This window comes from Lynx canadensis, chromosome B1 (genome assembly GCF_007474595.2).
Source record: "Lynx canadensis isolate LIC74 chromosome B1, mLynCan4.pri.v2, whole genome shotgun sequence".
Classification (NCBI taxonomy): Eukaryota; Metazoa; Chordata; class Mammalia; order Carnivora; family Felidae; genus Lynx; species Lynx canadensis.
In genome coordinates this window covers 150587823-150610304 of record NC_044306.2, presented here as the reverse complement: position 1 = coordinate 150610304, position 22482 = coordinate 150587823, and the positions used below count along the sequence as shown (strand labels likewise).

The 22482-nt window shown below is 36.3% G+C and overlaps 1 protein-coding gene across 1 annotated transcript in view; it reads right to left on the bottom strand.

The window, feature by feature from the left end:
- The window catches only part of LOC115513065 (transmembrane protease serine 11D-like), a 77566-nt gene that overhangs the window by 5343 nt on the left and 49741 nt on the right, over positions 1-22482 (bottom strand). Inside the window, exons 6-9 of the mRNA XM_030314501.1 lie at positions 18404-18471; positions 11890-12047; positions 8278-8316; positions 5284-5461 (exon numbers count right to left, since the gene is read on the bottom strand). Of these exons, the coding sequence (XP_030170361.1) occupies positions 5284-5461; positions 8278-8316; positions 11890-12047; positions 18404-18471 (443 nt within the window). The remainder of the gene's footprint in view (positions 1-5283; positions 5462-8277; positions 8317-11889; positions 12048-18403; positions 18472-22482) is intronic.

The following is a 22482-nucleotide window of genomic DNA, read 5'->3' as shown; positions in this document are numbered from 1 at the left end:
GATCAGTCTCTTTACAGAGAAAATTTTAAAGCTATTGTTCTCTTCTTTCCCTCCCTCCCTTTTCTTTCTTCCAGCAAACGAATAAGAGCATGATTTTGGAATCAGTTAGAATTAGGGGTGCCTGGGTGGCTCAGTCGGTTAAGTGGCCGACTTTGGCTCAGGTCATGATCTCGCAGTCCGTGAGTTCGAGCCCCACGTCAGCCTCTGTGCTGACAGCTCAGAGCCTGGAGCCTGTTTCAGATTCTGTGTCTCCCTCTCTCTGACCCTCCCCCGTTCATGCTCTGTCTCTCTCTGTCTCAAAAATAAATAAACGTTAAATAAAAAAAAAATTAGAATTAGATTTAAATCTTGGCTATGCCGTTTATTAACTGTGTTATTTAGGGCAACTTCATATCTTTAATTCTCAGTTTATTTTTGCACAAAATGTGACTGATTATATGCCCTCACTCAGTTGTAAGTATTGAAACAATGTTTGGCATACAAGGTAAGCACTCAGTGGAAATAACTATTATTTTCATTAGTTATAGTTGAACAAGTCATTACTACATGTTTACTTTGTATAAGAAACAGTATGAGTCTCTGGGAATAAAAACATAAATAAATAACTATGCTACAGGAATCAGACAACAAAAAGACATAAAAAGTATCCAGATTGGCAGGGAGGAAGTATAACTTTCATTATTTGCAGCTGACATGATACTATATATAGAAAACCTTAAAGACTCCACAAAAAAACTGCTGGAATTAATAAACAAATTCAATAAAGTCCCAGGATACAAAATCAGCATACATAAATATGTTGCATTTCTATACACCAATAATGAAACAGGAAAAAAGAGAAATTAGGAATCAATCCCATTTACAATTGCACCAAAACCAATAAGATACCTAGGAATAAACCTAACCAAAGAGGTAAAGAATCTGTACACTGAAAACTATGGAAAGCTTATGAAAGAAATTGAAGAAGACACAAAGAAATGGAGAAAAATTCCATGCTCATGGATTAGAAGAACAAATATTGTTAAAATGTCTATATTACCCAAAGCGACCTACATATTCAATGCAATCCCTATTGAAATAATACCAGCATGCTTCACAGAGCTAGAACAAGCAATTCTAAAATTTGTATGGAAACAGAAAAGACCCAGAATAGCCAAAGTAATGTTGAAAATGAAAAACAAAACTGGAGGCATCACAATTCTGGATTTCAAGCCATATTACAAAGCTGTATTCATCAAGACAGTATGGTACTGGCACAAAAACAGACACCTAGATAAATGGAACAGAATAGAGAACCCAGAAATGGGCCCACAAATGTATGGCCAACTAATCTTCCACAAAGCAGGAAAGAATGTCCAATGGGAAAAAGACTATCTCTTCAACAGTGGCTGTTGGAAAAACTGGACAGCAACATGCAGAAGAATGAACCTAGACCACTTTCTTACACCATAGCCAAAAGTAATTTCAAAATGGATGAAAGACTTAAATGTGACACCTGAAACCATAAAAATCCTAGAAGAGAACTCAGGTGGTAACTTCTTTGGTATCAGCCATAGCAACTTCTTTCTAGACATGTTTCCTGAGGCAAGGGAAACAAAAGCAAAAATAAACTATTGGGATTACTTCTGTACAGTGAAGGAAACAATCAACAAAGCTAAAAGGCAACCTTCAGAATGGGAGAAGATATCTGCAAATGATATATTTGATAAAGTGTAGAAGGTTTATTACCCAAAACATATAAAGAACTAATAAATCTCAACACCCAAAAAACAAGTAATCCAATTAAAAAATGAGGAGAAGACATGAACAAACATTTTTCCGAAGAAGACATACATTCAGCAGACATGTGAAAAGATGCTCAACATCACTGATCATCAGGGAAATACAAATCAAAACTACTATAAGATACCACCTCACACCTGTCAGAATGGCTAAAATCAACAACACAAGAAACAGGTGTTGGTGAGGATATGAAGAAAGGGGAACCCTCTTGCATTGTTGGTGGGAATACAAACTAGTGCAGCTACTCTGGTTTCCTCAAAAAGTTAAAGAATGTGATTACCCTGGGGCACCTGGATGGCTCAGTTGGTTAAGCATCCTACTTCGGTTCATGTCATGATCTCAAGGTTCATGAGTTCAAGCCCTATTGCAAATTCTGTACTGACAGCTCAGAGCCTGGAGCTTGCATCAGATTCTGTGTCTCCCTCTCTCTCTGCTCCTCCCCCTCTCATACTTTGTCTCTCTCCTCTCAAAAATAAATAAACATTAAAAAAATAAAAAAAAAAATAGGACTACCCTATGATCTAGCAATCACACTACCAGGTATTTACCCAAAGAGTACAAAAATACTAATTCAAAGGGATACATGCACCCTAATGTTTACAGCAGCATTATCTACAATATCCAAATTGTGGAAAAAGCCCAAGTGTCCATCAACTGATGAATGGATAAAGAAGAGGTGGTACACACACACACACACACACACACACACACACACACACTGGAATATTAGCCATAAAAAGAATGAAATCTTGCCCTTTGCAATGATGTGAATAGAGCTAGAGAGTATTATGCTAAGTGAAATAAGTCAGTCAGAGAAAGACAAACACTATATGATTTCACTTATATGTGGAATTTAAGGAGCAAAACAAACAAGCAAAGGGGAAAAAGGAGAGAAAAAGAAACAATCTAAGAAACAGAGGCTTAACTATAGAGAACAAACTGATAGTTACCAGACAGGAAGTGGGTGGGGGGATGGGTTAAATAGATGAGGATTAAAAAGCACCAGGTGTTGTATGAAAGTGTTGAATCACTATATTGTACACCTGAAACTAGTATTACACTGTATGCTAACTTTCTGGAATTTAAAATCTTAAAATATATATAAATAACTATGGTCTCTGTTCATGAGCAGCTCCACATGAGACAATTAAGTATCATAAATCACAGGGACTACTGCTAAAGATAAGTGAGCAGATTTCTGTGAGAGTACCATGGGGGAGGAAGAAAGCATCAGGGAAGACTTCATAGGGGAAGTGATAACTCAAAAATCTTCTTTTGGACTCTTGGAGGGCCTTATCACATCTATATATCTTGATGTAAGGCTGGCTGTGTCCCCAGAAATCCTCGTTGATGGGTTCTCAGTGACAATCAGGCCTACTGGAAGTGTGCCGATATAAGGTTCACATAGTTTGTTAGCTTTCCTGGATCAATTTAGTAGTGAATAGAAGGATTGGGGAGGCATAATTCAAAGATGTTCCAAGCATTTAAAATCATGAATTATGGGGTGCCTCGGTGGCTCAGTCAGTTAAGTGTCTGGCTCTTGATCTCAGCTCAGGTCGTGATCTCACCGTCTGTGGGATTTGTGCTGACAGTGCAGAGCCTGCTTGGGATTCTTTATCTCCCCGTCTCTCTGCCCCTTCCCTGCTCACTCTTTGTCTCTCCAAATAAATAAAAAAAAAAGTTAAAATCATGAATTATTTTGGTAAACATTGATGATATTTATAATGGTGACTTTCATTATAGTGATATCCTTTACTTAGCTTTTGGTAGTTGGGTCTGCATAGGGCTTAGAATACAGACTGTTTATGTATTACATCCTTCGTTATACTAAATCCAAGCATTTGCATTTCTGGTTCCCACACTCAGAAGTGATTAAAATCAATTAGTTCCATAGTTCTTCTTTGGCCTTTCAAGTGGAAATAAAGATTGAACCTTTAGCTCCAGCCAGATTGCATTATTCTCTTACTATTTTTCAGGTTTAAGAGCATTTTCTCAATCTTCTTCTTCTCCCTAAAATGTTAATATCCCTTCCTCCATTTCTTCGTATTGGAATTCAGAAAAATCTTCACTATTTCTTTTTTATTAATTTTTTTTTCAACGTTTATTTATTTTTGGGACAGAGAGAGACAGAGCATGAACGGGGGAGGGGCAGAGAGAGGGAGACACAGAATCGGAAGCAGGCTCCAGGCTCTGAGCCATCAGCCCAGAGCCTGACGCGGGGCTCGAACTCACGGACCGTGAGATCGTGACCTGGCTGAAGTCGGACGCTTAACCGACTGCGCCACCCAGGCGCCCCAATCTTCACTATTTCTAAGAAGTCCTTTGCAGATTTGAGGGTATTGCTGCATAATATAGTGCCTGTTACAAAACGATTAAATTAAGAGGGAGTAAAGTTTAACAAGACTAGCGCACAATGCTCTTAAACCTGAAAAAGTAGGCAGAATCCAGGGGAAGAGAATAATGCAGTCTGACTGGAGCTCAAGGTTCATGCTTTGAGAAAGAAATTTGGATTGTTTCAATAGGAGGGCTATGGGTGTGTAGTAAGTTGGATTTTAGACTATGGATATTGAGTGAGTCTGAGAAAAGAGTAAATATGGTCAGAGGCACGTTTGAGTTTAGATTCTTCACTTAGTGAATGTTTTGAGATTAATTCCCAGCAACTGTTAGGGTCTAGGATGCTCCAATAATAAGGTGTGTCTGAACCTTACAGATTTGAGTCATCTAGGTCTAAATTTCTATCATGAGTAAGTTTATGCATCCTACTATCCACTGGCCGTTTATTACCCTCATGTTAGCACTATCCTTTAGTCACATCAGTGAAGAATTTTCTAGAAGTTGTTTAAATTCATTTTATTTATGCTACTCACTGTTATTGATCATTATTTTTGTGTATGTCTATCTCCAACATTAGAATATAGGCTCACTTAAAGTATAGGCAGTGTTTAATTACCTTCTGTGATAATACTGTGCTCATAGTAGATACTCAATAATTGTTTTGAAAGAATTAGTTAATGGCATAAGGCAGTCTCAGATCAGCCATGAGCCTGCTGATCAGCTTATATGATGTAATGTGCAAATTTCCTACAGCAATTAATTTTGCTAACACTTAACATGTTTGCATTAGTGTATCTAATCCTATCAATAAGGCTAAGACACAGATAATAGTATCTTCCTAATTTAGGAAAAAAAAAAGGCTTATAAAGGTTCAGTAAATTTCTCAAGTTTTCATAGCTAGGATTTCAATTAAACACTCTTACATATAGATCATTGTTCTTTACCATGATGGCACACTATTACCTGAAAGAGAAAAATAGTATTAAATTAGCCAGCTGAAGGAGGAAAAAAAATGTTTTTGCTATCATGAATAGGAAGAAAAGCCTCATTAATTTTTTTCCACATGCAATTATTTCTAGCATAATCCAATCATGTTCAGTCCAGGGTGGAGTCCTGTATCTGTCTCTCCTAGTTGTTCCCAGGTGGGTAGATAAGCTATAGCCTTACCTTCTGAAGCAGTGAGCTGCTGTCAAGATCCACATGCTACTGATCAGGATGCCTCCGCAGTGGTGAACATTATTCGTCTGTAGACTGACTTGCCATGGCCAGTCTCCTTCCTCAGCCTTAGTGCCTCCTAGTATCCTCTCCGCAGACAGAGTTATTAGGTCTGTACGGGCCCCACATCCTAATAAGAAAAAAGCATTAATGTGCTGGGAAGATTATGATTCATTTACATTTGGGAGATGCTGTTAGAGTCTCTCCATCTTTTACAGCTTTTCTGTCTTTTGTGTATTTGTCCTTAGAACAGGCTAGCCTTTCCAAAAGCAAGATTAATGTGTTGTTTTTTAGAGTACCTTTGTGACTACTATTGCCTATAGACTGCATTTTAGAGAATATTTCTGAACTTAATTGACATAGAGACTTCAAATTCTAGAGCAACTTTAGGGTTCTCTGAAATTCCTTATCAAAGGGGGTTAAGATAGGTTAGTGTTGGATATACCAGCTCAGGCCACAAGTTCACTAGGAAATTTCCATATAGCTTTGCTACTCCAAAGTATGATCTGTGGACCTGCAGTATGGGTATACCCTGGAAGTTTATTAAAAATGTTGACATGTTGGCACTGTGTAGAATAACCTATGGGTCTATCAATGAATGAATAGGTCAAGAGAATGTGTGTGTGTGTGTGTGTGTGTGTGTGTGTATACACACACACAAAGGGATATATACGTATATATTTGTATATACATACATGCATACAGAGATATTATTCAGCCTTGAAAAGGAAGGAAATCCTGTTGTTTGCAAGAACATGGATGAACCTGGAGGGTATCATGCTAAGTAAAATAATCCAGACAAAAACAAATCCAGACAAAAACGGCCTGATACCATTTATATGTGGAATCTTTAAAAAAAAAAAAAAAAAAAGTCAAATTCCTAGAAAGGAAGAATAGAAAGTAGTTTCCAGGGGCTTGGAGGGTGGGGGAAATGTGGAGAATTTGATAAAAAGGGACAAACTTTCAGCTATAAGATGAATAAGTTCTGCTGAGGATCTAGTGCGAAACATAATGATTATAGTTGATAACATTATTGTATAATTGAAATTTGCTAGGAGTGTAGAACTTAAATGTTCTCACCAAAAAAAAGGGTGGGAGTAAATATGTGAGGTGATGAATATGTTAACTAGATGGGAGAATCTTTTCATAATGCATATGTATAACAAATCATAATGTTGTATACTTTAAATATCTTACAATTTTGTCATTTATACCTCAAAGCTGAAAAAACTTGACTCTAAGACCCACACCAGGAAAAAAAATCAGAAGCTGCATTCCCCCTCTCCCCAAATTTATTGTGGAGTAATTGACAAATATAATTGTATATATTTAAAGTGTACAGTGTGATGAGTTGATATCCATATACATTGTTGATTACCAAGATCAAGATAACCAACACCTCCATCACATTACATAGTTAACTCTTCTTGTGTGTGTGGTGAGAGTGCTTGAGATCTACTTAGCAACTTCCAAGCACACAATACCGTATTATTAACCGTAGTCACCATGCTGCATGTCAGATCCTCAGAACTTATTAGAAGCTACATTCTTATGAGTGATTCATGTCCACATTGAAGTTGGAGGAAAACTGCTTTCATCAAGAAATCTCCACAGTGGTAATCCAGCTCATTGTGGAAGTTCCAGTCTACCTCTGTAACTGACTCTATATTACCAAATGTGCCATTTTTCAAGGGCATATTTCACAGAATATTCTTGAGGGTAACTGAGGGTTTCTAAGCATCTAGATGAGATTTATTTAAGTGCCTTAAAGGAGAAAGCCCATGAACACTCCAATGGCCAAAGCTGAAATGATTATTCAAGCCCTCTTCATCCTCATTCCCATGATTTATTTCCTTTTGTTTAGTCTATTACTAAGAAATAAGAAGTAAATCATCAGCAACAACTTCTGTTGCTCTAAAGTAGTGACACTACTTCAATAGAACATCCATCCAAAGGCATTTTTTTTTTCTTACAGACCTCCAGACTTTCATTAAGAATATACAAAGAACGGGGCACCTGGTTGGCTCAGTCAGTTAAGGGTCTGATTCTAGATTTCTGCTGAGGTCATGCTCTCATGGTTCTGAGATTGAGCCCTGTGTCCAGCTGGGCCCTGGCAGTGTGGAGCCTGCTTGGAATTGTCTCTCTCCCCTGCCCCCCTCTCTCACAAAGTAAATAAATACACTTAAAAAAAAAGAATATACATAGAACATAAGTTCCTCTGCTGCATCCTTCAACCAAATTCCCTAGTAAATTACTTAAGCACATTTTCATTAAAAATAATCATGAATTAAATATAAAATGAAGTTGAAAAAGGTACCATTACCTTGTAACATCACTTAAGTATCTGAGATAGGCCAGCTATTGAGGTACATTGAACTAATTTCTAACTATATTTCATCAGCCAGAGAAGTAAACAGCTGTTTTCTAGGGATTATATTTCTGCTATCCTAGCCTGAGAGTATACAGAATGACATTGGAAAGTAGTGACTTTTCCTTAAGATTTGAGACCTAAAACTAACATCACTTTTTATAATTTTTTTTTTTACTATACTTTTCGATTAACCCAAATCCGCAACAAAGCAAGCTATTCTGGTGATTAGGAGAAGCCATATAAATGGTGTCACCAAACATAATTTATAAGTCTAAAGGAGTGCCACCATAGAACTGGGGCAGGAAAAGCTTCCCAAAGCTGCAAAAAAACTTTTCCTGAGGCCAGACTTGACACAGAATGCCATTGCTGCCAGCACCTTCCTCTAAAAGGAGGGGAAACCTACACATCACTCCACTGGCTGTTGGAATCAGCAATGTCTTATCTCAGACCACAGGAGTGAAGTAAGAATAAAGATAACACCTCAATAGAAACTACCTTGACAAAGAGTGCAAATACTTGAATGTTTACTATTTATATTTTGGAAAACATTTTTATAAGGTAATTTTGAAACTTACCTTGAGTGAACATATCCACTGTATCCTGGTCAGTAATTGCTGGTGTTAAAAAAAAAAAAAGTGAGAGTAAGATGAATACAATAAGGACTGTATATTATTACATGTAGTCTTAATTTCTTAAATGTAGTCTTCAGACAGCCACCATCAGAATCACTTAGGGCCTGATAAGATACATACAGATTTCTAGGCTTCATCTCAGATCTGCTGAAAGAATCTCTGAGTCATAAGTCCTAGAAATGTGTGTTTACAGTCTTCCCCCAATTTATTGTTATCTATACTTAAGTTTGTGCTTTTTTCTCATCAAACACTAAAAGATACTTAAAAGATATTTAAAATATTCCTGCTTTCAATTCACTCAGTTTAGTTGGGAAAAGAGAAACATAAGCAAGTTGTTGAGATATGATGTGATAAGTTGTATAAGAGAAGTTAAGTTTTCATTTACCTGAATATATATGTAGGTAGATATTGATACATCTGTGTTACTCAACTGATACAATTCTTAGTACTGCAGGTGTAACAGTGAGAAAAATACAGGAGGTCTGCCCTCACATGACTTACAGTTTAGAAATTAATAAAAAAAATCATTCAAATAAATTTAAGTATGAAGTAGAGAGGAGAAAGGAGAGGGTGGTCATGCTACTTGAGATATTCACCAAGTTATCATGGTGAGAAAAACATATGAGCTGTATTCTGAAGACATGAAAGGAATTTTCTAGGTAGACAAGCAGTGAAAGTGTATTCCAGGTGGAAGGTGTAGTGGGCACAAGTGCATGGAGATGTATGATGTTTGTGGAACAATGAAGTCAGTAGTGAACAATTTCAGTCAGGAGTGAAAGTGTGACGTGGGAAAATGGGAGGAGGGCGCAGACAGAAAACTATGTTGATAGTAGATAGTGAAGGTCTGTCTATTCTAGTTTAAGGTCTGCACATGCTACAGCCCTCTCAAACTCAAGGTCACCAAATTTTACCCCAGATTTGCTACTTTCGTTATATTTCCTCCTTTAGGAAATGATTCCACTTCTACCAGTGGCTAGAATTCTGAAACAGTCTCCAGTTCCCTCCCTTCCTGTCATTTTCACATTTTATTTGCTTTCAGATTTTATATCTTCTAGCCTCTAACTATCCTTTGAATCAGGCCTATCCTCCCCATCCCTTTGGCTACTACTTTAGTTCATGCTTTCGTCATTTAACATCTGTACTATTTTCTTTTAATGTTTATTTATTTTTGAGACAGAGACAGAGCATGAACGGGGGAGGGGCAGAGAGAGAGGGAGACACAGAATTGGAAACAGGCTCCAGGCTCTGAGCCATCAGCCCAGAGCCCGACGCGGGGCTCGAACTCACGGACCGCGAGATCGTGACCTGAGCTGAAGTCAGACGCTTAACCGACTGAGCCACCCAGGCGCCCCTAACACCTGTACTATTATAACAACCTTCAGTCTGCGTTCGCTGCCTCCACCTTTGCACTTTTCAATGTGTCTGCCTTTACTTTACGAGGCTGTTTTTTTTTTTTTCCCTAAAAATCTATGTCCAATCATATCCTTCCTTGCTTGAAAGCTTCTGATGAGAAACCAGTTTCTTTTTTCCTATAAAAGATATCTAAACTTCTCAGACAAGTTTTCATGCTTTCTAAAATCAATTTTTGCAAACTTATTTCCTGCCAGAACTTTCACAGGGTTTGGGTATCATATCTGCTTTGTGTCAGGGGAGTCCAAATATCCTTTTGGATGCCAGGAATAAAAAGAACTGACCACTCCTTTTTATTCTTTGAATGAGAGAGACTTGAGTTCAAATCCTGCCTCCCCTACATGAAGATTGCAGGACTCTGGGCAATTGTCCATCGTTTCTGAGTGGGAACAATAAAAGTAGAGTCTATGGTTGTTGTGGGGATTAAACAAATTGTAATGGATGAGCATTAGCCAGCCAGTCAGAAGGATGTAATAAACCGTGGAGCTAGAGCAGTGTCTTGGAAGTCCCTAAGCATTAACTCTTCAATTGCAGGGGGATGAACTGAGAGTCTGGGGGTAGGGATGGGAGTATTTGAAAAGGCTGGGAAGACATCTTTGTGGGCTTGGTACAATGGTGGTTTACCGATAGATAGGAAAGCATTTCAATATCATAACATTTAGTACAGCTATAACAGGCATATACTAATTGAATACCAGTCCAGTGTGGGATTTTGGGGCTACCAAAATCCTTTAATCCTGAGCTTATATTAAGGGAATCATGGTTTATTAATAGTGCATGACAAAGTTGGAGGAGTGTCCTTAAATTCTATGTACATATCAAGTCTTTTTTTTTAGTCATGCAAGAAATATTAATGGAGCATCTATTATGTAGTAGATGGTCGTAGAAGCACACTGGGATGAACAAGAAAGACTTGTTCTTGCCTTTAGGAAACTTACAGAGTAGGATGAAGACAATCAACAGAAATATCACACAAATAATTTTGTAGTTTTGATTGTGATAAATGTTATGAAGGAGAATGGAGTCCATGATACAGGTAAATAATTGAGTAATAGAAGTTAGAAAAGGCTTACATTAGAAACCAGTGACCCAGATGAGACCTGATGGATGTAAAGGGATGAACTAGAGAGTATTATAAGAAACTGAAACAATGTATACAAAGGCCCTGAGTCAGGAGGAGAAGAGTTTGGCAGGTGGAGGAAATGAAAATGTGGCCAGATTATGGTGAATAAGGAAGAGTGGTATAATAAGTAGCTGAAGGGGTAAGTTTGAACCAGATCATGCAGGGCTTTAAATGAGATGGTCATATCATTTATTGTCCAAACCAAGATACTTAGGGATTAATATTAATAATGGTTCTTGGACAATTGACATGAACTGGGACTGTCCTGGGTAAGCCTGGGTATCCCAGTTACAGGTCTTTTTTTGTTTCCTTGTTTTGTGTTTTTGTGGGAAGTCATGGGAAGCTTTTAAATAATGATGAGATTATGTTTTAAAATATAAAACATAATTTCATCAGTATGTGGACAATAGTTTGGAAGGGGCCAACAGTAAATAAAACGGGTAGTATGGAGGCTAGTGCAAATAGTTCAAGTCAGAAATGATGTTGGCTTGGACCAGAGTGGTAGCAATTGGGATGGGAAAAAATGAAAATAGATTCAAGACAAGAAGAGGTACAGATATTTTCAGAGAGGAGTTAGGATGTTGCTAAATCTTCTAATTTTCTTCTTTATTCTAGAAGTATTAATCACACACCTCCCGATTGCATGCTGGGTTCTGGGTGAGGTGGAGTGTTAATTCAATTGTTCTCTGACCTTGAGCAGCTATTTACCATTCCTACAGCACACCTACAGATTGAAGATCTGACAGTAATGTCTCTCCTGTTGAGAGATAAGGAGTGTTGAGAGGGAAAAGTAATAAAGAATGTTTAGCAAATAAAATTTATTATATGAATGCTAAATGATTCTTTAAATTTTAGAATGTTTTATATTAGAGAACTATGTATTATGTCTAGCTTTATAATATATAGTTTTCATAACGTTTAATTCCAAGGAAAGAAAAGTCAGTCTCATTAAATTAAAATATGAATTAAAACTGGTTTAGTTGATATATTGGGATAAAATGGTATATAGAAATGGTACTTGCATGTTATCTCAGTTGAAGGGTTTATTTCCAAGTTTCCAGAGTTATTCAGCATGTGGTGTAAAACAGACTCAATTCTCCTTTTCATTGATGCTCCATTGTTGTTTCTAGTGAATTTAAATTTCATGACAACATCTGCTTTCACAGCATTACCCTCTTGCCTGAAAACCATAAATATATTAAAAAATAGATAATTATAATTTTCAGTTGTTCTGTTTATATACTCTTATTGATTAAACATTAAAAAGATTCATTTGGGCAATTCAACTTTAGAATTTAACTGGTCACATAACAGTGTTTGCATACTTAATGATCTATCACACAATGCTGTTCCACAAATATTTGATTTTGATGCATAGTATGTGGTATCCACTATTTGGTATAGCTTGCTTTGAAGTCAGAATGCCAGAATTTGAATAATACTAGCTCTGCCATTTATGGTTTGACTTTGGTAAGTTATTTGTTTCTTAATCTTTCTGTATTTAAGTCTCCTCACATTAAAATGGGTTGTTATGAAGATTATGTCCATTAATATATGCAAAACTTTTGGGAAGAGTGAATAGTATACAGTACATATTAGCTTTTATTAGACTTCACATATCTTAAAAAATAAAACAAAACACCCTTATCTCATTAAACAAACCAGTAAGGAGAGAGGTTCCAAATTTATGTGACTTAAAGCCTCAGGTTAATTTTCTATTACCTAAACCCATTAATGTGGCTACAAAAGCGAAATTTAACTTTTGTAGTCATATGTTAAAATTTTACCTCTGTTATCAGCTAACCGCAGATAGTTCTCACAGTGAGCCTTAATAATTTGACTGAAGGCTATAATTATCAAAAATGGATATAATTTCCACTTCTTTCTGTGTAAATTACCATGTAAATCATTTCCTCCACCTAACATTGGCCATCTTCTCTCCTTAAAAGGTGCTTTAGACAAATTTGTCTCTCATATTCATTCTAGGCCTCCTCCTCTCCTCTCAATAGTCATTTCTGCCGTAATATTTATTCCAGATATTAATTTAATATTTACTTAGCAATATTAAATAGGTACCTTCTTGCACTAGGCACTGTTCTTGGTTTCAGAAATTAGCTGTGACCAAGATTCACAGTTGCTATTCTCATGGATTTTGCAGTTTAGATGGAGGAGCAGACACTGAAGAAATATTTATATCCATTTCTAACATCTCAAAAGCCCAAATAATTAAAAAAAAACCTTCTCCATATAAAATAACCAGAAGTGTTTGATAAAATACAATACATTTCATTTGGAATGCAAAGCTAAAGTCACGTGAAAGGAAGGGAAATCTTGGAAAGCCAAAAATAAGGAAAATGAATATTATGTGATAAGCACTAGAGTATCCAACAGGCTTGACTTTTAGCATTTACATAGTTAATGGAGAGGACTCTTTGGGATAGTGCTAAATAGGGAGATGAACATTAGGTTTCTAAATAAGACCAGGATTCTCAAAGAACTAAACCCTCAATGAAAGCATGGATTGGAAAGAAAAAAACACGCTCATCATGTCATTAAAAAAAAAAAAAAAAAAGGTCTGTAGGTCTATGGGTCTTAGGGTTCCAGGTCTAGACAGAAAAAAGAAGATTCTCCTGATAATTCATGATCATGAGCCTAGCTACCTGAAAGTTTTGGATTTATAGTACCACCACCTTCATGGTTCCAGAAACTTTAAGAAATTAACAAACAAAAAAGGTCCATATGCTGCTGATCCTCCTAGAGTAACAAATGCTCTGTAATATTGAATGTTAAATCCAGGCTGCATAGTGTCTTACTTATGAAGTGGGATTAAATATAAGCATACAATCCCAATGGCAAACAACATATCATGAGCTAGATTCAGCAGAAAAAGGAGAGCATCCTCAAAAGCGTCACATAATAAAATTAACAGATAACTATACTTGAAATGACTAATGACATAAAAGGGGAGTCATAAATATGAGAAAAGTACAGGACTTTATCAAAACAGACCAGACAGGTTCACAAAAGAAACAAACAGAGCTTGCAGACAGGAATACATAATGATAACTTTTCACTGAAAGTAAAAACTCAATGGGTAGGTTACATAGAATATGACAAAGCTGAAGAGAAATTGGTGAACTGAAAGATGAACATAAAGACATCACACAAAACGTAACAGATAAAGAGATGAAACAGATCAAATAGAGGCTAAGAGACTAGAGAAGGCTCAATGTTTACCTAATGCAAAACTAAAGAATAACAAAAACAAAGGAGCAGCAATATTACAAGAGATGATGAGAATTATCCAGAATTGATGAAGGCATGAAGGCTTAGATCACAATGAGTCTGAGGCATACTAAATAAAAAAAAAACCCACACATACAAATACATCATTAAAAAACTGTGAACTCCACAGACAAATGGAAGATATTCAGACAATGGAGAAGAGATTAGCTACCAAAGAACATTTTGACTGAAGGACAGGTTCTTTAATAGCAATGAAAAAGGTGATATATAATTGTATATATACACTGAGAGCACAATAGCACTGAGACACAATAGCTATTAATTTGGAATTTTATATCCATACTAAAGTCTTATTCAAGAATGAAGATAAAATAGGACTTTTTGTAGACCAAAGAAAAATTAAAAAGGATACTTTACAGATCATTTACTCTTGTGAAAATTTATTTATTTTATTTTAGAAAGAGAGCGTGAACAGGGGAGAGGGGCAGAGGGAGAGAGAGAATTTGAAGCAGACTCCATGCTTGGCATGGAACCCAAAGCAGGGCTCGATCTCATGACTGTGAGATCATGACATGAGCCGAAATTAAGAGTTGGACGCTTAACCAACTGAGCCCCCCAGATGCCCTGACTCTTGTGAAAATTTGTAAATGAAGTACTTCAGTAAGAGAGAGATTGAGCGTAGGAGAGTTGAGGTACAGTAAGAAATAGGGAACAGAGAAAGTGACAAACTGGTAATCTATCATTACAATGACTGATTTGGTGTCATTATAAATAAGGTGGAGCTAAAACATCATTCATAATAACATGAATAAGAGTTCCAAGTAGAAGAAGGGTAATGGATTAAGCCAACTCTCCTTATTTAAATTTTAAGGATAATCACTAAAATAAAGCAAAGATGATTAGAGTGCATTAGAAAATATTATCTAACTTTCTGTTTTAGGAGAAATGTCTAACCTATAAGAATATGTAAATAATAAAAATAAAAGGATAGATAAATATATTGAAAAATGATAGCCACAAGAACGTCAATGTAGCTATAATGGTATCAGACACAAGAGATTTTAAGACTGAGGTGCTTGGGTGGCTCAGTTGGTTGAGTGGTCGACTTCAGCTCAGGTCATGATCTCATGCTTTGTGAGCCCTAAAGTTTGAGCCCTATATTGGACTCGCTGCTGTCAGTACCGAATCTGCTTTGGATCCTCTGTCTCTCTCTCTCTCTCTCTCTCTGCCCCTCCCCACCTTGCACACTCTTTCTCTCTCATCAAAAATAAATACACATTAAAAAAAGAGATCTTAAGATTAAAAAAAATTAATTAGGGATAAAAAAGATTAATATCTTGATAGAACTAATTCCTGAGGAAGATATACCAATTCTAAACATATAGGTACTTGACACTATGTCCTCAAAATATATTGCATAAGGAGAAATAGATAAATCTATAGTGGTAGATTTTATTTGAATGACAAGTATTAAGCTTAATAGGAAGGAACAGAATTAATGACCAGAAATTGATTCTTTGACATATGTAAACAATGTATTGCAGAAGTGGTATCACAAATGGAAGGAAAATGACTCATATGGAAAAATTTAAATCTATTTCTCATATCATATACAAAGTGTCTAAATATGAGCAAAAATGATTACAACTTACGAGAAAATACGAATGTCTTTACATACATGAGTAGAAAGAATTTCTTAAATAAGACTATTTGCAACTGACTTTTCACAATAAAAGATGCCATAAGGTTTGAAGATATGCTATGGACAGGAAGAATATATTTGCAACACAGAAAGTGACAAATGATTGCTACCTACTATAAATACAGAATTCCTACAAGTCAACAAGAAAAGACTAACAAAAGTAGAAGAACCAATTCAAAGAAGAGGTTATCTTTAGTGAATGACAAACTTTGAATAAGATACCCAAACAGGACCATGTGTTTTACACTAATTTATTTGATCTTTATAACAACTCTACCAAAGAGGCATGTACCCTCCTCTTGTGAACTGTAACAAACTATCTTTTTAAGGGTAATCCTTTCCTGATTTTTTTTTTACTTACGTACCTCAAGCTTTCTATTTACACACTGTGTTTAAAACTGAAGGGAAAGGGGGGAAAGTGTGTGTACATTTCCAGCAGAGAGAATAACTTATATGAAGGTCTTGAGGTTAGGGCTAGTGAAGAACTGAAAGAAGTCTACTTGGATGATAGTGAAAGATGAGCCCAGGAGAGGCCAATGGAAGGATGGAAGGATTTTAACCAGGGGAGAAATATGTTTAGAATTTTGTTTCAAAAAGTCTTTCTGACTGCTTTGCAGAATGTGGAGTGGAGCAAGACTGGAGGAAAGGAGACTCATTAGGAGGCTGTTCATAGTCCAGGAGAGAGATGGTTGAGGGCACTGTTTGAAGAAAAGTTACGGATCTTAGGGATATTTAGAAAATAGAACTGAAAGATTAGATGATTGGATGTATGGGTTGAGGGAGAGGAGAAATTAAAGATGACTTACATATTTCTTGAGCAACTAAGTTGAAAGTGACACCTCAATTAATTTGAGGTAACATTTGGTGGGAGAGAGTTGATAGGTTCAGGTCTGGATTTAGTAAGTTGAGTTGTCTGTGAGATACCTGTGTGATGACATTAAGGAGATGGCTGTGTACATTCATGACTGGAGATGAGAAGAGAGGACTGGCCCAGAGATGCAACTTTGAGAATGATGAATATATAGGGGTCAATTAAGCCACTGAAAGTCAAGAATGTGAACTGAGAAGATGAGAGGCTTATAGCACAGCCTAATGTCCAACATTTGAAGGATGTGCAGAGAAGGAATAAGAGCTAGTGAAGAAAATTGAGGAGTGAATGGAGAGGTAAGAGGAAAATAGGGTGTGTAGGGTCACAGAAACTACAGGATGGTACTATTTTAAGAAGGATTAAAAATACAACAGTACCAAATATCACTGAGAGGTCCAAACAGAAGATGATATAATTTGCTTAGAGCTTGTGATTTGAATCTTCTTGTTGAATTTGGCAAAGGCGATTAGCATTTTGTGGTGGCATCAGAAGTAAGATTGCAGGGGATTGAGCAGTAAATGGGAAGTAAAATAGTACAGATGACTCATTCAATCCTACAAGTTTTGAAAGCCAGTGGCTAGTACAGAGATTTTCACAAGACAGTGCTAAGGCGAAAGTGTGCTGAACTGACTAAAATTGATTTGGTAGTACTCTTCCCATGGATTCTTCCTTCCCCTCTCATTTCTCAACAAAACATATCTGACCAGATGTTCATGCTCTGGACTTACTAAGTATTTCTACAGCAAATAAGAACTATTAATTTTCTTGTGGTGGTGGTATTTGGGAAACACCTCCCTTTCAAAGGACTTTTGCATATTATTTGAAGGATTGGGTAATGTGGGCATTTGAGGCATTTGTGGTAAGGTCAGTAAGGGTCAGTATTTTAGCTGGGAGAGCCTGTCTCATCACATCACACAGATAAGTATATATTCAACTAAGGTAGGAATGTCAAATAACTAGAATGCATGCTGCTACTCCCCTTATTGTTAATTCATGCCACACATGCTTGGATTTGACCACAAGGTCCTTTGTGTTATAGCATTCCAGGCAGATACAAACCAAAAAGCTTGATGTTGGTCATAGTGTTCTGATCTTGGCTAAATATGCCCAGGACCACAGAATTGCACAACTCCAAGGGGGCACTGTTTACATAGACTGTATTGTGAATTGTATCCACTGGATTTATACAGTAGGATGGCCTTGTTACTGTACCCTCACCCAACTCTCTTTAACCTTTCTTTTTTTTCTACCATGTATTCAAGTGATATGCTTACTTACATGAGTAATAGATCAAAATGTGGCATGTTTTGTTTTTGTTTATTTGCATTGTTTTTTAAGCTGCCCATAATACTACTTTCATAATATTGCAACAAATTGTGTGAATGTCTCATTATCTATGCTGTGAACAAAAGTCAAATGGGCCATATTGCTTAATATAAGCTTAATATATTACTAGTAATATTACTATTTAATAAACATTAAAGCTTTAATGTTTACTTTTGAGAGACAGAGAGAGCGCGCATACACTGGGGAGGGGAAGAGAGAGGGAGACACAGAATCCGGAGCAGGCTCCAGGCTCTGAGCTGTCAGCACAGAGCCTGACATGGGGCTCGAACCCACGAACCATGAGATCATGACCTGAGCTGAAGTCTGACACTTAACCAACTGAGCCACCCAGGCGCCCCTAAGCTTATATATATTTTTATATAGTTCCACTTACCTCAGTTTGACAACATGAGCTCTGATGAATTGATTTCTTAAATTTGATTCTTGGAATGTTTTAGTAATCTATAGAAAGAAAGGGGAAAATGTTTTTATGCTTCCAGTTGTTCTCCTTCCTCCCAACCTTGCAACACAGGACTTAAGTTAATGAGGAATAGGGACTGGAGTTTTCAGTTCAGTTCAGTTCAGTTCAAATTTCAATGAAATTTTAGTTCAATTCCATCTCAACACATAGGATTGATTTAGTCTGGGGAAACAGCCTTTTGATGCAGTGCCTATTTCTTCACTTATGATACAAACATGATAATGGATAGGATGCATCTTCACTAGAAGACATCTAAACATCAGATGTTGTACTCAGTGTGATTTGGTGGCTCTTCCGAAGGGTGTTGGACAAAAATCAAGAAAACAATGAAAAACAGAGTACTATTTTATATTTCTTCACTGATTGAGGGTGTCAGTATTATCTTTGTATTCTAGAATAGTCTAGAATTCTCATACCTCAGTAATGTTCATAGTTGATAAGAACTGAAGTGAGATGTGGATTATTTAAATTCTAACAAAGTGAATCATTAAATTTGTTAATAGACCAGCCATTAAAGTGTAAGACAATTACATATAGAATGTTTGCAGTTATCACACATTTCCATCATTAGAGAAGAAAGATCTTATTAGCTACCCATGAAGATAAATCACCTTATTTTTAGTGTCTTCTTACTTGATAGGTATGGTTTTGTTCATATTATTCATGAGCTGAATAATGGAAATAATGTTGTTTTTGTGATTTCAACCACCCTCCAGTTATCAGTTTCTTTTTTGTTTAACCAGATATGGAAAGTTCAGTTTTCAAGAAAAAGATAAAATATGTGGCAATATGATCTATTATTATAGTGGTCTCCAAAAATTTTTGATTATGCATTCCTATGGATAAAATATTTTATGCATGAGTAGCACAAACATGTATATTTATTTATAAATTATATATATGCAGTAACACTGTACTGCTAATAATATATACTATAAAACATTGACAAAATTAGAAATTAAAAAGACCAAATTAACAGAGCAAACATTTAGTCATTTTATCCCCTTTGTATTTAGTAATAATATTTTCATTGGTAATGTGGATAGAATTTATAATTTTTGAAATACTTTGTGATAAAATGATTCAATGTTATGATTCTAAGTTTAATTTAAATACTTGGTTTGGAATGCTGAAGACATTTCCACACCATTACGTGGCTATAAATGTATAAAGTGCCTCATTGGCAGAATTTAATAAATCATGACACAAAGTTGTCAGTCCCTCCCAACCATTGTGCAAAGGTTTTGTTGAAATTTAACATGTGACTTTCTGTCTTCCCTGATTTCAGTTGGTTATCCTTGCAAACCAAATGGAATGTATTTCATTTTATATGTTTTTTTAAAGAAGTGTGTTTAGGGGCACCTGGGTGGCTCAGTCGGTTAGGCGTATGATATCAGCTCAGGTCATGATCTCAAGGTTTGTGGGTTTGAGCCCCACCTTGGGTTCTGTGCTGACAATGCAGACCCGCTTCAGATACTTTATCCCCCTCTCTCTGCCCCTTTCCTGCTTGTGCTCTCTCTCTCTCAAAAATAAATAAACATTTAAAAAACATTAAAAGAAGTATGTTCAAAATCAACGAAACATGATAGTTAATCCTTCCCCCCCAGTTTTTATGTGTGCATGTCTAAGCACTTTTATAGGTAAGATGCAACATTTTCAGTAAAACACAAGAAAATCCAAACACCTCATGATGGACCCGTTGCTAAACATATTTTCAAAGTCTTCTCTCCATGGTATGAACTTTATTTAAAAAGCGCCTAATTTCTTACACTTTGAAGAGACAGGGTATGTATGTGTGTTTGTGTGTATTAAATATCTTCTAAGAAAGATACTGTTTATTGCTTCACTTGGTAAATTTGCTTTAGTCAGTAGCAGTGAAGTGTCAGTTCTGTTATTACCTTACTGTTCCTTTACTTGGTCATTACTGTCCTTGGCATATTAGAGTTATCTCCGAATTGTGGTTTTAAAATTTGTGTTTTGCAGGATTCTTCTCAGTTCCTTTAGTGATTTCGGGGAGGCTTTGTTTAGTTTTAGAACTAGATAATAAAATCTTTAAATCCAGTTGAAACTGCACATTGTTGAAATCTACTCAGAGCAAGTAAAAGTGTTACTGCCCTTCCCCTCTTCCCTCAAGATACCTTTACAAACATTGTGTGGGACCAGCTGACATAAAACCAAACAAGGTACCAATGCCAGTCCATTTATTAAATAGTAACAAAACACTTCCTTCTAAAAAATACTCTTTATGAGAAGAAAACATATAGAGTGATATCCAAGTATTTGAGTATTTACAATTAATTACTGTGAATCCCTCCCTGGAATGCACAACCCCATTTTGGAGACCACTGTGAGCCTCTGACTACAATGATGTCTTTATTTTGTATCCCTAAGACTTGGCACAGGAACCAACAGATAGAATGCGTCTTTTATTTATTCATTCAAAGAACATTTCATTGTCAAGTATGTTATCAAATTGGGTTTTTTTTTTTGGCATTAAGTAATGATCAATGCTTTTTTTTTTAAACTTACTTATTTATTTTAAGAGAGAGGGCCTGTGCATAAGCAGGGGAAGGGCAAAGAGAGGGAGAGAGAATCCCAAGCAGGCTCTGTGCTGTTAGCATAGGGTCCATCTTTGGGCTCAATCTCATGAACTATGAAATCATGACCTGAGCTGAAATCAAGAGACAGACGCTTAGCTGACTGAGCCACCCAGGCACCCCAATAATTAATGCTTGTTAAATGGACGTAACTGAAATGAATTTTACCCAGAAGCCCTGATGGTTTAAGTGATATGATAAAATTAATCTCAAATGGGTATTGTTTTCTTTCTCTTCCTATGAACTAGTTTGTTCATGGGGCTATAATTAGATATATTTTGGAAAAAGTGGCAATTGTTTGCAGAATTTATTGCATTATCACACCTGATAACAAAGGGGAGTTTCAACAGTTCAGTTGATCCCAGGTATGAATCCTGACTGAAATCTTTTGTTTTATTGACAGAGACCCATCCCATTTAGTCAGAATGCGCTCATGGTTTTGATATATATATTTTGCAAACTGGTGCTTTCAATATTTCTAGATGGCCTTATTCATTTTTTTCACTCATTCAACAACAGTTTTTCAGTAACTTTTTTGCTGCAAACCCCTTCTATCAAGCACTGGGTACAATGGTGAGAGAAAATAAACAGTCCTTGCCATTATGGAGCTTACGTTTAATGGCAGCAGACAAGCACCAATCAAGTTATCCACATTTAAGTAAAATTACAACTGATAGGTACAGAAATACAGTAGAGGAATTTGATCCAATCAATATTAGAAAAGTTTCTTGGAGGAAATGCTGGTGGAGTTGAGATTGTTAGGAAGAATCAAAGTTAGCTAGTTGAAGAGGAAGGAAAAAGCCTCACCAGTGAAGTGAATGGCACATGCAAAGTCCTGAGGTGGGAACACACAGGTGTGTTTCAGGAATGAAAGAAGGCCAGTGCAGCTGTAGCATAGAGAGCAAGGAGGCTAGGGAGTCAGAATGGCCAGACCATGCATGTCTTGTTAGTGGTCTTTATCATAAATAATGGGAAGTTGCTGAAGTGTTTTAAACAAAAGGATAATATAATCAGATTTGCAATTTGAGAATAATTTCTTTTGCTGCCTATGGATATTTAGTTTTAGGGAAGAAATGCAAATCAGTTAATGCTATTTTAGTAGTTCAGAGTAGAGGTGATGGTTTGGATGGACATGGTGTTAGTAGGTATGAAGAGAAATGAATGGATTTGAGGGAAATAAAGAAGATAAAACCTGCAGAGGTTGGTAATGGATTGGGTATTTGGAATGATAGAGGGCAGTAATTCAAAGATGAATTCCAGGGTTTGGGTTTGGAAAACTGAATAAATGTTGTTAATGGGGACAGGATTATTGGAAGGAGGCTAGGATGCTCTGGGGAAATCATGAGTTTGATTTGGGGCAGAATAAATTTAAGATTAATAAAAAAACAGCCAAGT